This window comes from Sphaerodactylus townsendi, linkage group LG04 (assembly GCF_021028975.2).
Source record: "Sphaerodactylus townsendi isolate TG3544 linkage group LG04, MPM_Stown_v2.3, whole genome shotgun sequence".
Classification (NCBI taxonomy): Eukaryota; Metazoa; Chordata; class Lepidosauria; order Squamata; family Sphaerodactylidae; genus Sphaerodactylus; species Sphaerodactylus townsendi.
Window position 1 is genome coordinate 2484516 of NC_059428.1, and position 14212 is coordinate 2498727.

General features: G+C 48.7%; 1 protein-coding gene across 2 annotated transcripts in view; it reads left to right on the forward strand.

Moving 5' to 3' along the window:
* PGM2L1 (phosphoglucomutase 2 like 1) overlaps positions 1-14212 on the forward strand; it is a 53007-nt gene that overhangs the window by 13840 nt on the left and 24955 nt on the right. For both annotated transcript variants that reach the window (XM_048493442.1, XM_048493443.1), the window contains 2 exons: positions 7789-7956; positions 13399-13505. In XM_048493442.1, the coding sequence (XP_048349399.1) occupies positions 7789-7956; positions 13399-13505 (275 nt within the window). The remainder of the gene's footprint in view (positions 1-7788; positions 7957-13398; positions 13506-14212) is intronic.

Here is a 14212-nt window from a genome sequence, read left to right on the forward strand (position 1 = left end):
GGGGAAGGGATGTGTGTGTAGAAATATATGTAAAATACCCCCACCCATTGTGCTTATTATGTCCTGCAGATGCAATGTGATGGATAGAAAAAGAAGAAGAGTTTGGATTTATACCCCACCTTTCTGTCCTGTAAGGAGACTCAAGGTGGCCTAAAAGCTCCTTTCCCTTCCTTTCCCTATAACAAACACTCTGTGAGGTAGATGGGGCTGAGAGAGTTCAGAGAGAACTGTGACTAGTCCAAGGTCACTCAGCAGGAATGCAGGAGTGCGGAAACACATCTGGGCCACCAGATAAGCCTCCGCCACTCAGGTGGAGGAGTGGGGAATCAAACCCAGTTCTCCAGATTAGAATCCACCTGTTCTTAGCCACTACACCCCGCTGGATCTCACCAGCACCGGAGAGCAGCTGCCATCAACTCATGCGCAAAGCTTTTGTAAAAGGTAAAGGTTGTCCCCCGTGTAAGCACTAGGTCATTACTGATCATAGGGCCGTGGTGGCGAACCTTTGGCACTCCAGATGTTATGGATGACAATTCCACTGTCATAGGGTGACATCACATCACAGCGTTTACTAGGCAAGTTATGTCTACAGAGTGGCTTGCTGTTGCCTTCCCCAGTCGTCTACACTTCACCCCCAGCAAACTGGACAGAGAACCAGTGTGGTGTCGTGGTTAGGGCCCTTTCCGCACGGGCCATATACAGAGTCCCAGGGACGGCAAAAACGCCGCCCCTGGGAGACCGTTCGCACAGGACGCATTGCTGCTTTGCAGCAGCGCCGTCCTGGCTTTCCCTGGGCGGAGTGAAACCGCCCCTGAAAACCTCGCTCAACGAGCGAGGTTTTCGGAAAACAGAATGTTCTCACCGGCCCCTGGGAAGACGCTGTTTTCCCCATTGGCTCCATTCATCATCTTGTGCAGCGTCCCTCTGGAGGGCTGCAGAGACCCGCCCATTCTGCCCTCCGACCTCTGGAGGTCGCAGGGCAGCATGGGCGGGTCCCTGCAGTCCTCCAGCGCGACGCTGAATGGGACGGTGAGTGGAGGGGAGCGACTGGAGGCGGCTCCGCCTCTCCGGCTGAGGGGGAAGTGCCGGCTGCTCGCACGCTAGTGTGTGAACGGCCCCCGAGCCTCCGTCGGCATAAATTATGCCGGCGGAGGCTCGGCTCCACGCATGTGCGGAAGGGGCCTAAGAGTGGCAGACTCTAATCTGGAGAACTGGGTTTGACTCCCCACTCCTCCACATGAGCGGTGGACTCTTATCTGGTGAACTGGATTTGTTTCCCCGCTCCTACACATGATGCCTGCTAAGTCGCCATGGGCCAGTAAATAATTGCTAACTACTACTACTACTACTACTACTACTACTACTACTACTACTACTACTATTATTATTATTATTATTATTATTATTATTATTATTATTATTATTAATTTGATTTAATATACCGCCCTATCCCCGAAGGGCTCAGGGCGGTGTACAATATAAAACATCATATATAAAATCATAAATATAATTTAAAACAACAGTTATGTCCTAAAACAGCGTCCCACGAAACCCTTACGTAACCCTCCCAAGAAGAGATAGTGGGTCCCGATGATGTTAGGGACCCATATGGAACAGAGGGGAGGGGGCAGGGGGCACCCTCAGCGGCCGGTCTCTCCAAAGGCCCGGTGGAACAGCTCAGTCTTACAGGCCCTGCGGAATTCCCCAAAGTCCCGCAGAGCCCGGACAGCTGGAGGGAGAGTGTTCCACCAGGCCGGGGCCAGAGCCGTAAAAGCCCTGGCCCAAGTGGAGGCCAGCCGCGTCATTGAGGGGCCAGGGACCTCCAGTAAATTGGCTTCTGCTAAACGCAGAGGTCAAGCCGGGACATATGGGGTAATGCGGTCCCAAAGGTACGAGGGTCCCAGGCCGCGTAAGGCTACAGTAAATAATTGCTGAAAACGCCAGGCTCTGTGATGAAATTTCAAGGTGCCCGGGCAGCTCTGTCGCTCCTCCTGCGCTTGCAGAATAGTGCACTTTTAATCCACTTTCAGTGCACTTAGCAGCTGGACTTTATTGTGCGGAATAGCCAAATCCACTTGCAAACAGTTGTGAACGTGGATTGAAAGTGCATTATTCTTCCTGGGCGGAAGGGGCTCAAGGCTGGGAATTGGACAAGTCCTGTCTTACGGAATGCCTGTTTGTAGCAAGTATGACAAAGCTTTCTTGCAGGGAGGGGTGATGTATTGGCTGAGGTTGGTTTGAACATTGTGCAGAACTGGAAGTTATTTCAGCGAAAAGGTCCTTTTGGTTTTCTGCAGCTTGATCCTGCTTCCAGGTTGTAGTGTTGAGGGGCCCTAAAGCAGTGATGGCGAACCTTTGGCACTGCAGATGTTATGGACTACAATTCCCATCAGCCCCTGCCAATTGGCCATGCTGGCAGGGGCTGATGGGAATTGTAGTCCATAACATCTGGAGTGCCAAAGGTTCGCCACCACAGCCCTAGAGTCTGACCTTTGCAAGGCAGTTTCTGGACACCTGTCGAGGTGATTAGAACACCACCTGGAAACTCTCCTATTATCTCTCTGCCAACCTGATAACCTGTGGAAATAAACAAGATAAACTCTCGCTCTGTTTGACACAGCTATTTCAGCCACTAATAGTGTAGTTTGACCTTGGCAACCAGAGATACCAGTAAACCTAAATATGACCTCCGTGGACAAGACCTACCTAGCTTTAATAAACCAAGTAATTAAATTGTAAGCAATGGAATAAACAATCCCGTACTTGAAAAATGCTTGCATTATAAAATGGTGGCGTTAAAGCCAAATTCTGAATGGTTATGTTTTGCTTGGTAATTTCAGTGACTCCTTCACAAAGGGGGTGTGGGGTGATTTTAGGCGAAAGCTTCACCCAGAAATACATTCTTGTCAAGGGGGTTCTCTGTAGTCAGTATATCTGGAGACTTCACCCTCCTTTATCTCAGTTCGTTTCCGTTGGACACACTTGCCTTAAATCCAAAAACGCTAATTAAACGTGCTCCGTCGCAGAAGGCAACAGGCCTTAACAAGCACACAGGTAGGTTTTGATTGTGTGTTCCTGCATGGCAGGAGGTTGGACTTGATGGCCCTTGGGGTCTCTTCCAGTGATGGGATTCAAAAATTTTAGTAACAGGTTCCGATCGTGGTGGGATTCAAACAGTGGAGTAGCACCAATGGGGCTGGGCGGGGCACGGCAAGGGCGTGGCCAGGCATTCCAGGGGTGAGGCATTCCTGGGCGGGGCTGTGGCAAGGACGCAAGGCGCGCACGCCCCAGGTGCAGTTCCCCTTCGCCCCGCCTCTAGTCACAAATAATGACTGTTTAAAGTATTAAAAAAGCAATATACTGAAAGGTAGTGTATTATTTCTTTTTTGTATAATTACATTGACTTTAAATAATAACAAAAGTAAAGAGAGAAACCAAAAACTGTTTACAATTGTTAACATATTACAAACATATCTAATTGTCTATCTCTCTCAACCCCCCCAACTAAAACATCCGATATTGCCTCCCTCCTTCCCATATTTCCCTCCCTCCCTACTTTCTACTTCCCCTTCAGATTCCTATAACTACTTTATCTATTCCACTTGAAAGAAAACTAATAGAGGGAGAGATCCAAAACCTTAATCTAAAAGACTAGTTTAAACTCCTCTCTTTCCAATATAAATTTCAAGGGGAAAAAAATAAAATGAAAAATCTTTACCCATAATACTTTCCCAACCTTTATGCCAATGAACCAAAAAAATAGAATTACTATATTTTGTATTATTTCATACAGTTCATACACACGTGGCGGGGGGGGCCATGGGGGGGCCACAGGGGGCCCTGGGGGGTGATTTTGCATCCCCCACCTGACGAGATTTGTTGTACCCAGGGACAGAGATTATCCCCTTGTCCCTAGTGGAGTTAATCATTAATAACCGGTTCTCCGAACGGAGAAAATTTTAGTAACCGGTTCTACTGAATAGGTGCGAATAGGCTGCATCCCACCTCATGTCTCGTCCAAATCTATGATTCCAGGTATTCGGTTGCACAGTGCCGCTCCGTAGCAACCTTTGTCTTAACAGGAAGCAAAACTGTCCATTTTCCCCTTCCGTAGAATTGTTTGCAGTGCCAGCCATATCTGTAGGCTGAGTTGTCCCCCTCTTCCACTCCTCTTGCAATAACGGAGCTCTGCAAACTGAACCGGGCTCAGCAATTGCTTGGACTGAAGTTGGCTGACCTCTTTGTGGTAAATGTCAGTCGTGCTGACCCCGGGGGGTTTGGATTCCACTGCCTTTTTTTAACCACAGTTAAAAAGTCTGACGCATGCCGCGCACGGCAAAGATACGCTCCAGACTCAACCTGGGCTCTGTTATGCATGAATGTTGTTGAGCAGTTGCACCTAGCCAGTATTAAATTGCATTTAACCCCCATAAACTGCACTTCGGAGTGGTCTGTCTGTATCAGCCAGCTGGTTTAGAGTCTTGGCTGAAAGTCAAAACATGCAAAGGTCTTGTCTGAATTGCATACTTCGCATGGCCCTCCAGTGCAAATTTATTAATTAATTTATATTTATTTTTCCATGTATGTCCCACCCTCCCCATCAGGGCTCCGGGCGGCAAAATGCTGTTTGTGTGCAACGCTGTTATAAATAATCATCATTTTAAAATCTCATCTCAGTACTGGGAGGGCTGAGGCAAGGAAAATGGGGCTGGTGCGTATGTATAAAGTCCTGTAATGTCAGAGCGGACTTATGGTGACGCAGGCCGTTTCCGCACGGTCCAAGTATCCCGGGATGGGCAAGTGAAATATCCCAGTTCATGCAAGTTTTCTGCACGATTCCCGGTGCTGGAGCAGGCTTTCCCCAGTGTTGCCCTTGCGATATTTCCCTTAGCCCGGGATTTTAAAAAATCACCAACTTGGTGATTCTCCTGGAGGCATAGGCCATCTCGGATGGGTGATTCCACACCCCAGTCTCCGGGAGGCAGGAACTTGTCGTTTTAACTTCCTGTCTGGTCGTGGCCCTCCATTTTGAGTCAGTATTTTTCCTGCCTCAGAAGGGAGAGCAAGGACCTTTGAAAGCAACTTTCAAGTTTGTCGAAAATTACCCAGTCTGGTCTTAAGGAGCAAGAGCAGAACCGGTTTATTTTTCCTGCCTCGCCACTCCGTGTTTGCGCCTGCGGGGATGCATTTGCGGTGTAAATGCAGAAGACCCGGGCTCGTGCGAAACAAACTGGAGTATCACCTCCCGGTCCTAACTCAGCTCCTGGGAAAAATGGGAAGCTGTGTGTGGAGGGAGAAACTGGGATAAAATAGACCCAGGTTGAAAGAAATCGGTGGTACACAAGCATAATTTTGCCATGTGGAAACAACCCCAGTCGGGTTTTCAAGACGAAGGGCATACAGGGCTGGTTTGCCATTGCCAGCCGGGAATTCCTTGGTGGTTTCCTGTCTAAGAACCAGGGCTGACCCTGCTTAGCTTCTGAGATTGGATGAAATCGGGTTAGCTTGGACCATCCAGGTCAGGGGTGGCGTGGGCAGGACCTACAAAAATGCCCGCCTTCAACTACACCACGTGCAAACATGCTCTGGCCGATCTTTTCAAAGATATTATACCAAACCAGGTTTGGGAACGATCACAGCAAAACTGGGCACACTTTGGAAAGTGGACGGTTAGAGGACATCATGTGGATGTTCCAAAAGTCCCTGCTCTGGTTTGGCGTCCAAGTTCTGTGTAGAAACAGCCCATGTTGGCTTCGGTCTGACTCCGCTTTCGTTGACGGTTCTGGTTTGGAGGGACTTTGAAAAGAGAATAAGGGGTATGTGTTGGGTATGTGGGTTTATATATATTTGGGCTGAGTCAAGCATACTCAGGGATATGACATTTCTGGAGCTGTTTCCTTTGGTGGTGGCTGTACATATTTGGAAAGATATCTATAATATCCACAATGAAGTTTTGGTGCGATAATCAGGCAGTGGTGCAGGTGGTTAATAGACAATCCAGCCGTTCCGAACGGGTCATGAGGCTAGTACGGGAGTTAGTGCTGTTGTGCACAGCCTTAAAGGAGATGATATATATATCTATAGATATAGATATAGATGTATATATATATATATATATATATATAGAGAGAGAGAGAGATGATAGATAGACGATAGATATCTATATCTACATTTCTCTCTCTATCATCTATCTATCATCTCTCTCTCTACCTCCCTCCCTCCCTCCCTCCCTCCGTCTGTCTGTCTGTCTGTCTGTCTGTCTGTCTGTCTCTGTCTGTCTGTCTGTCTGTCTGTCTAACTAACTATCTAACTATCTCTCTCTCTCTCTCTCTCTCTCTCTCTCTCTCTCTATCTATCTATCTATCTATCTATATCTATATATATATATCTAAATAACAGAAGAGTTATTATAATATATAATAACAGAAGAGACAGATTCTCGGTTGCTTTTTATAAATACTAACTATAAAGGGAGGGTCACATGGAGATAAAATAAGAAATCCTTTCTGTCACACATCCACTTTACTGTATGTTTGGTCACATCTTGGTACCTATCCGCTGTCTCGTGCTCATGGTCATGGATGGTGGTGGTGGTGCTGGTATGCTCAAAGAAACAAAGTTAACTTTGTAACTTCAGATGTACTGCTCGCTAACGTGTAAGCGAGGGCTGTCTGACTGGCCAATACCTAATCAATAGACCAGGTCATAAACGGTGACTTCAGCAACTTGTTTATGTACAAACAGCTAACCCTTTTATAACTGAGCTGTGACAGACCCTTGCAAAACCTCACCCAATGAACCAAGATACATCTCCTAAGGATAAGTCGCCATCTGTAAATTGTAAATTTTGAATTGTTTAAATTCTATTAATTTAAAATTGTTATAGATTGTTTTATATTTGTATTATGATGTTGATGTACACCGCCCTGAGCCCTTCAGGGGAGGGCGGTTTAAAAATGAAATAAATAAAAATAATAAATAAAAATAAAATAATCATTCAAGTTATATATTGCCTAACTGGGCTGCAGGAGAGGCTGCAGCGTTTGGGGCTCTTTAGTTTGGAGAGGAGACGTCTGAGGGGGGATAGGATTGAAGTCTATAAAATTATGCCTGGGGTAGAAAATGTGGACAGGGAGACATTTTTCTCTCTTTCTCACAATACTAGAACCAGGGGGCATCCATTGAAAATGCTGGGGGGAAGAATTAGGACTCATAAAAGGAAACACTTCTTCACGCAACGTGTGATTGGTGTTTGGAAGATGCTGCCACAGGAGGTGGTGATGGCCACTCACCTGGATAGCTTTAAAAGGGGCTTGGACAGATTGATGGAGGAGAAGTCGATTTATGGCTACCAATCCTCTTTGATCTGAGATTGCAAATGCCTTAGCAGACCAGGTGCTCGGGAGCAACAGCCGCAGAAGGCCCTTGCTTTCACATCCTGCCGGTGAGCTCCCAAAGGCACCTGGTGGGCCACTGCGAGTAGCAGAGAGCTGGACTAGATGGACTCTGGTCTGATCCAGCTGGTTTGTTCTTATGTTCTTATGTTCTTCATCTTCTCTTCACCAAACTAAATGTCCCCAGCTCCCCAAGTCTCTCCTCATAGGGCGTGGATTCCAGACCTTTGACCATTTTGGAGCCATTTTATGAATTCAAGCAGACCAAAAGAAGCCTGGGCATGGGGGAAAAAAATCTTTTAACAATTAAATTTCTGGGTTCTTGTTTACTATGTCAATTTGCTGCGAGAAGTTAGGGACAGGATCATCTAACTTTGTGCTTTACTAACTGCAGAATCCTAAAACGAGAGAACAGATCGAGGACCTGCTGCGGAACGGGAGGAGCAAAGAGCTCCGGGACCGTCTGTGCCGCAGGCTGACGTTTGGGACTGCCGGGCTGCGCTCAGCCATGGGAGCTGGTTTCTGCTACATCAATGATCTTACTGTGATTCAGTCCACACAGGTGAGTCCCGGAGAGCTTCACGCAGGTGGTGCAGACTCTGAGTAATGAACAGCGGCCTATCCGAGACAGCTGCTGTGAGCCAGCCCTCAAAATATTTTGGTAGTTCATAGCTCTGTTTTCATAGAGTAGTTCATAGCACCTCCCCGTACGGCCCGGTAGGTCCCTCTGCTCGCCAGAGGGGAATCTGCCAGAGGCCCCTGGCCCATAAGGCAGAGGTGGGATCCAGCAGGTTCTCACAGGTTCCTGAGAGTAGGTTACTAATTATTTGTGTGTGCCGAGAGGGGGTTACTAATGGGTGATTTTGCCACGTGATTTTGGCCTTAGTGATGCCCCTCCTCTCAGCAGTAGCGCGTAGAACTTGGAAGCAGTCTAGCAGGAGGTGCACCGGCGTGCGTGGCAGCATGCGCCTGCGTGCATTTGTTTCCTGCCCAAGGACCGGTGCAGCTGCTGTCCTTGCCACAGCAATGCCCGCCCAGAATGCCCGGCCACGCCCCCCAGAATTACCCCGCCCAGCCCCATTTGGCGCTACGCCACAGTTTGAATCCCACCACCATGGGAACCTGTTACTAAAATTTTTGGATCCCACCACTGCCATAAGGTATCCATCTGGCCACCACAAGGGTCAGGACCTTTACGGTGTTGGCCCCTACCGGGTGGAATAAGCTCCCGAGTGAGATCAGGGCCCTGCGGGACCTAAATTGCTTCCGCAGGGCCTGTAAGACAGAGCTTTTCCGCCAGGCTTTTCCATCTGGCCAGTCGGACTGACTTGACTTTTACCATCATTGCCCTTCCGTGGGTTCGGTGGGGAGGGAGGGATGTCGCCATCTGTGGTTGTTTTTATTGGTTTTATGTATGAAATGGTTTTATGGCTGTTTTTATTGTTCGCTGAGCCCTGTTGGGGAGGGCGGGATTTAAATGGAGTGAATGAATGAATGAATGAATGAATGAATGAATGAATGAATGAATGAATGAATGAATGAATGAATGAATGAATGAATGAATGAATGAATGAATGAATGAATGAATGAATGAATGAATAGTAAAACTTCTCGCTTCTGTATGAAGTCATTCTGCAGATGGGAATTGTCTTTTCCAAAAGGTCCAGTCAGGAAAGTTTGAAATAAAAGTCATAACAACAACAACAATAATAACAGGGCTAGTGGGTCAAGATTTTGTGGGACTGCTGTAGGAGCAGCAGTGGCGGAGGAGGTTAAGAGCTCGTGTATCTAATCTGGAGGAACCAGGTTTGATTCCCCGCTCTGCCTCCTGAGCTGTGGAGGCTTATCTGGGGAATTCAGATTAGCCTGGGCACTCCCCCACAAGCCAGCTGGGTGACCTTGGGCTAGTCACAGCTTCTCGGAGCTCTCTCAGCCCCACCTACCTCACAGGGTGTTTGTTGTGAGGGGGGAGGAAGGGCAAGGAGATGGTCAACCCCTTTGAGTCTCCTACAGGAGAGAAAGGGGGGGGATATAAATCCAAACTCCTCCTCCTCCTCTTTTGAATCCAAATGGACAAAGTGTTGGCACATAATACACTGGACGTCACAGTGGTCGAGGACAAGAAAGTGACCATCGTTGACATAGCGGTACTTGGTGACAGCAGGGTCATTGAAAATAAACATGGGAAGGCCACTAAATATCACGTTTGAAAATCGAGATTCAGAGACTATGGCACAAACCAGCTAAGGTTGGTAATCGGCACCCTGCGTGCCATTCCAAAAACACGAGAGTGGTCCTTGAAACATCTTCAAATGGACAAAATCAGCATCTGTCAGATTCAGAAGGCAGCCCTGCCTTCATTACAACTCAAGCCTCACCCAGAGGCCTAGGGATGGAGCAATGTGTCAGCGTAGTATTCATACAGATCCCAACAGGACTGCCTTTTGAATCTGACAGATACTGATTTTGCGGATTTGAGGATGTTTCAAGTGCAGCCAGAGGTGGGATCCAGCAGGTTCTCACAGGTTCCCGAGAGTAGGTTACTAATTATTTGTGTGTGCCAAGAGGGGGTTACTAATGGGTGATTTTGCCACGTGATTTTTGCCTTAGTTACGCCCCTCCTCTCAGCAGTAGCGCGCCGAACTTGAAGCCGTCTAGCAGGAGGTGCACTGGTGTGCGTGGCAGCCCTGCCTGCATGCATTCATTTCCCTGGGACCCGGCCTTGTGACTCGTCCTTGCCCTGTAGCCCAGCTTAGGAATGCCCGCCCGGAATGCCCGGCCACGTGCCTTGTCGTGCCCATCCAGCCCCATTGGCGCTACGCCACAGTTTGAATCCCACCACCATGGGAACCTGTTACTAAAATTTTTGGATCCCACCGAGTGCAGCCCTAGTGTTTTCGGAATGGCATCCAGGGTGCCGATTACCTCTCGAATGACCTCAGCTGGTTTGTGCCACAGTCGCTGAAGCTCGATTTTCAAATCGTGGTCTTTAGAAAGAGGAGAGAGAAGAGTTTGGATTCATATCCCCCCTTTCTCTCCTGCAAGGAGACTCAAAGGGGCTTACAAACTCCTTTCCTTTCCCCCCTCACAACAAACACCCTGTGAGGTAGGCAGGGCTGAGAGACTTCCGAGAGAACTGGGACCAGCCCAAGGTCACCCAGCTGGTGTGTGTTGGGAGTTCACAAGCTAATCTGGTTCACCAGATAAGCTTCCACAACTCAAGTGGCAGAGCTGCGAATCAAACCCAGTTCTCCGGATTAGAGTACACCTACTCTTAACCACTACGCCACGCCGGGTCTCGTGACCTTAGTGACCTTCTCATGTTCTTTTTATCGTTGTTGCATTTGCTTCCCCTTTCGTGGTTGTAACGGGCTGAGATGCTTAAATCGTTGAACGTGGATCTGTGAGCAAAGGCTGCAAGATGCACGGCTGAAAACATTCTGTCACAAACACGTTCCACAGCGTTTGAACTGAGAGAGCTGCGGCCAGCTCAAAGGACCGAACCAGTGGTCTGTCTGAACCGGCTGCCACCGCCGAGGAAGGAAGCGTCCCTTTTCGCTTCTGACCTAAGAACATTAGAACATAAGAACTAGCCTGCTGGATCAGACCAGGGTCCATCTAGTCCAGCTCTCTGCTACTCGCAGTGGCCCACCAGGTGCCTTTAAAAGCTCACCTGCAGGAGGTGAAAGCAATGGCCTTCTGCGGCTGTTGCTCCTGAGCACCTGGTCTGCTAAGGCATTTGCAACCTGAGATCAAAGAGGATCAAGATTGGTAGCCAGAGATCGACTTCTCCTCCATAAATCTGTCCAAGCCCCTTTTAAAGCTATCCAGGTGAGTGGCCATCACCACCTCCTGTGGCAGCATATTCCAAACACCAATCACCCGTTGTGGGAAGAAGTGTTTCCTTTATTAGTCCTAAGTCCCCCCCCCCCCCCCAGCATGTTCAATGTATGCCCCCTGGTTCTAGTATTGTGAGAAAGAGAGAACAATTTCTCTCTGTCCACATTTTCTACCACATTCATAATTTTATAGACTTCGATTATATCCCCTCTCAGCTGTCTCCTCTCCAAACTAAAGAGTCCCAAATGCTGCAGCCTCTCCTCATAAGGAAGGTGCTCCAGTCCCTCAATCATCCTCGTTGCCCTTCTCTGCACTTTTTCTATCTCCTCAATATCCTTTTTGAGATGTGGCGATCAGAACTGAACACAGGACTCCAAGTGCAGTTGCACCACGGCTTTATATAAGGGCATGACAATCTTTGCAGTTTTATTATCAATTCCTTTCCTAATTATCCCCAGCATAGAGATTGCCTTTTTCACAGCTGCCATGCATTGAGCTGACATTCCCATGGAACTATCAACTAAGACGCCCAAATCCCTTTCCTGGTCTGTTACTGATAGCACTGACCCCTGTAGCGTGTATGTGAAGTTTGGATGTTTTGCCTGTGTGCTCTTATTGACTTTGGAGCTGTTCACGCTCTTGGGGCCTGAGCGGCACGTGCCGGCTTTGTGTTTCGGTGCGCTGAAAGCAGGGGGAAACGTCGGATTGGCTGAATAGCAGCGAGAGTTCCTGGCAGCCTCCGTTGACGGGCTGGGGGAATTCTGCCCAAAGTTGTTTTGCTCGTTCTGTGAGTTACATTTGTTGACTTGGCATGCTATTTTTGACCCTGTCACCGTAACAAGTGGGCTAGACCAGTTTTGCTCCTGTACTCGGAATGCTTATTTTTAACGGATACTTCTGGGTTGAATTCTGCAAGAGGGTTTTTTTTAAAAAAAACCCTCTTGCAGAATTCAACCCAGAAGTATCCTGTTTTCGCTGAGACCCCGGCAAAGATGGGGCCTCTTTGAGCCCTATTTCCAGTTTGAAAAGTGGCTTTTTGGGGATGAGAAGAGAAAGAGTAAAGGTGTATAGGAGCAGCAAAGGAGGTTAGGAGCAGAGTAAAAGAGTAAAGGAGCAGCAGTGGCGTAGGAGGTTAAGAGCTCGTGTATCTAATCTGGAGGAACCGGGTTTGATTCCCCGCTCTGCCGCCTGAGCTGTGGAGGCTTATTTGGGGAATTCAGATTAGCCTGTGCACTCCCACACAAGCCAGCTGGGTGACCTTGGGCTAGTCACAGCTTCTCCGAGCTCTCTCAGCCTCACCCACCTCACAGGGTGTTTGTTGTGAGGGGGGAAGGGAAAGGAGATTGTCAGCCCCTTTGAGTCTCCTGCAGGAGAGAAAGGGGGGATATAAATCCAAACTCTTCTTCTTCTTCTTCTTCTTCTTCTTCTTCTTCTTCTTCTTCTTCTTCTTCTTCTTCTTCTTCTTCTTCTTCTTCTTAAGAAGAAGATAAGCCTCCACAACTCAAGTGGCAGAGAAAGGGGGGGATATAAATCCAAACTATTCTTCTTAAGAAGAAGAGGAGGAGTTTGGATTTATATCCCCCCCTTTCTCTCCTGTAAGGAAACTCAAAGGGGCTGACAATCTCCTTTCCCTTCCCCCCCCCCCCACAACAAACACCCAGTGAGGTAGGTGGGGCTGAGAGAGCTCCGAAGAACTGTGACCACCCCAAGTTCGCCCAGCTTGCCTGTGTTGGAGTGCACAAGCTAATCTGGTTCACTAGATAAGCCTCCACAACTCAAGTGGCAGAGCGGGGAATCAAACCTGGTTCTCCAGATTAGAGTGCACCTGCACTTAACCACCACACCAAGTATGCAGTAAGGATGGAGTGTTACTTACCACGCACGACAGTGCACCTCCTGCTAGACTGCTTCAAGTTCTGCGCGCTACTGCTGAGAGGAGGGGCGTAACTAAGGCAAAAATCACGTGGCAAAATCACCAATTAGCAACCCCCTCTCGGCACACACAAATAATTAGTAACCTACTCTCGGGAACCTGTGAGAACCTGCTGGATCCCACCTCTGGTGCCGTGTCATTCTCTACCTTGTGTGAATGGGACAGGGAGAGTCCCAAAGACCCAAGCAAATGTGAATTAATGCAAGCCAACTTTCTTTGCTCTTGTTGCAGGGGATGTACAAATACCTTGAGAAAAGTTTCTCGGACTTCAAGCAGCGCGGCTTTGTTGTGGGTTACGACACCCGAGGTCAAGTGACCAGCAGTTGCAGTAGTTTACGGTATGGTTTTTGTGCACCTACATACATAAGTTCCTTTGTTTGAGCATAATACAAAATATATTTTCTTTTATTACCAGATTTCTGCGGCGTTCATCTTTCTAAAGGGCCCAAAATGGCTTAAACGAAATCCCTTGTGGGGTTTTTCAGGCTGTGTGGCCGTGGTCTGGTAATGCTAGCTCCTGATGTTTCACCTGGGTCTGTGGCTGGCATCTTCTTCCTCTGAGGAGGAGGAGGAGGAAGAGAAGGAGAAGGAGAGGAGGGGGAGGAGGAGGAGGAGGAGGAGGAGGAGGTGGAGGAGAGGAGGAGGAGGGGGAGGAGGAGGAGAAGGAGAGGAGGGGGAGGAGGAGAAGGAGAAGGAGAGGAGGGGGAGTAGGCGAAGGAGAAGGAGAGGAGGAGGAGGAGGAGGAGGAGGAGGAGGAGAAGGAGAGGAGGGGGAGGGGGAGGAGGGGGAGGAGAAGGAGAGGAGGAGGAGAGGAGGAGGAGAAGGAGGAGGAGGAGGAGAAGGAGAGGAGGGGGAGGAGAAGGAGGAGGGGGAGGAGGAGAAGGAGGAGGAGAGGAGGGAGAGGGGGAGGAGGAGGAGGAGGAGGAGAAGGAGAAGGAGAGGAGGAGGAGGAGGGGAGGAGGAGAAGGAGAGGAGGGGGAGGAGGAGGAGGAGGAGAAGGAGAGGAGGGGAGAAGGAGGAGGGGGAGGAGGAGAAGGAGGAGGAG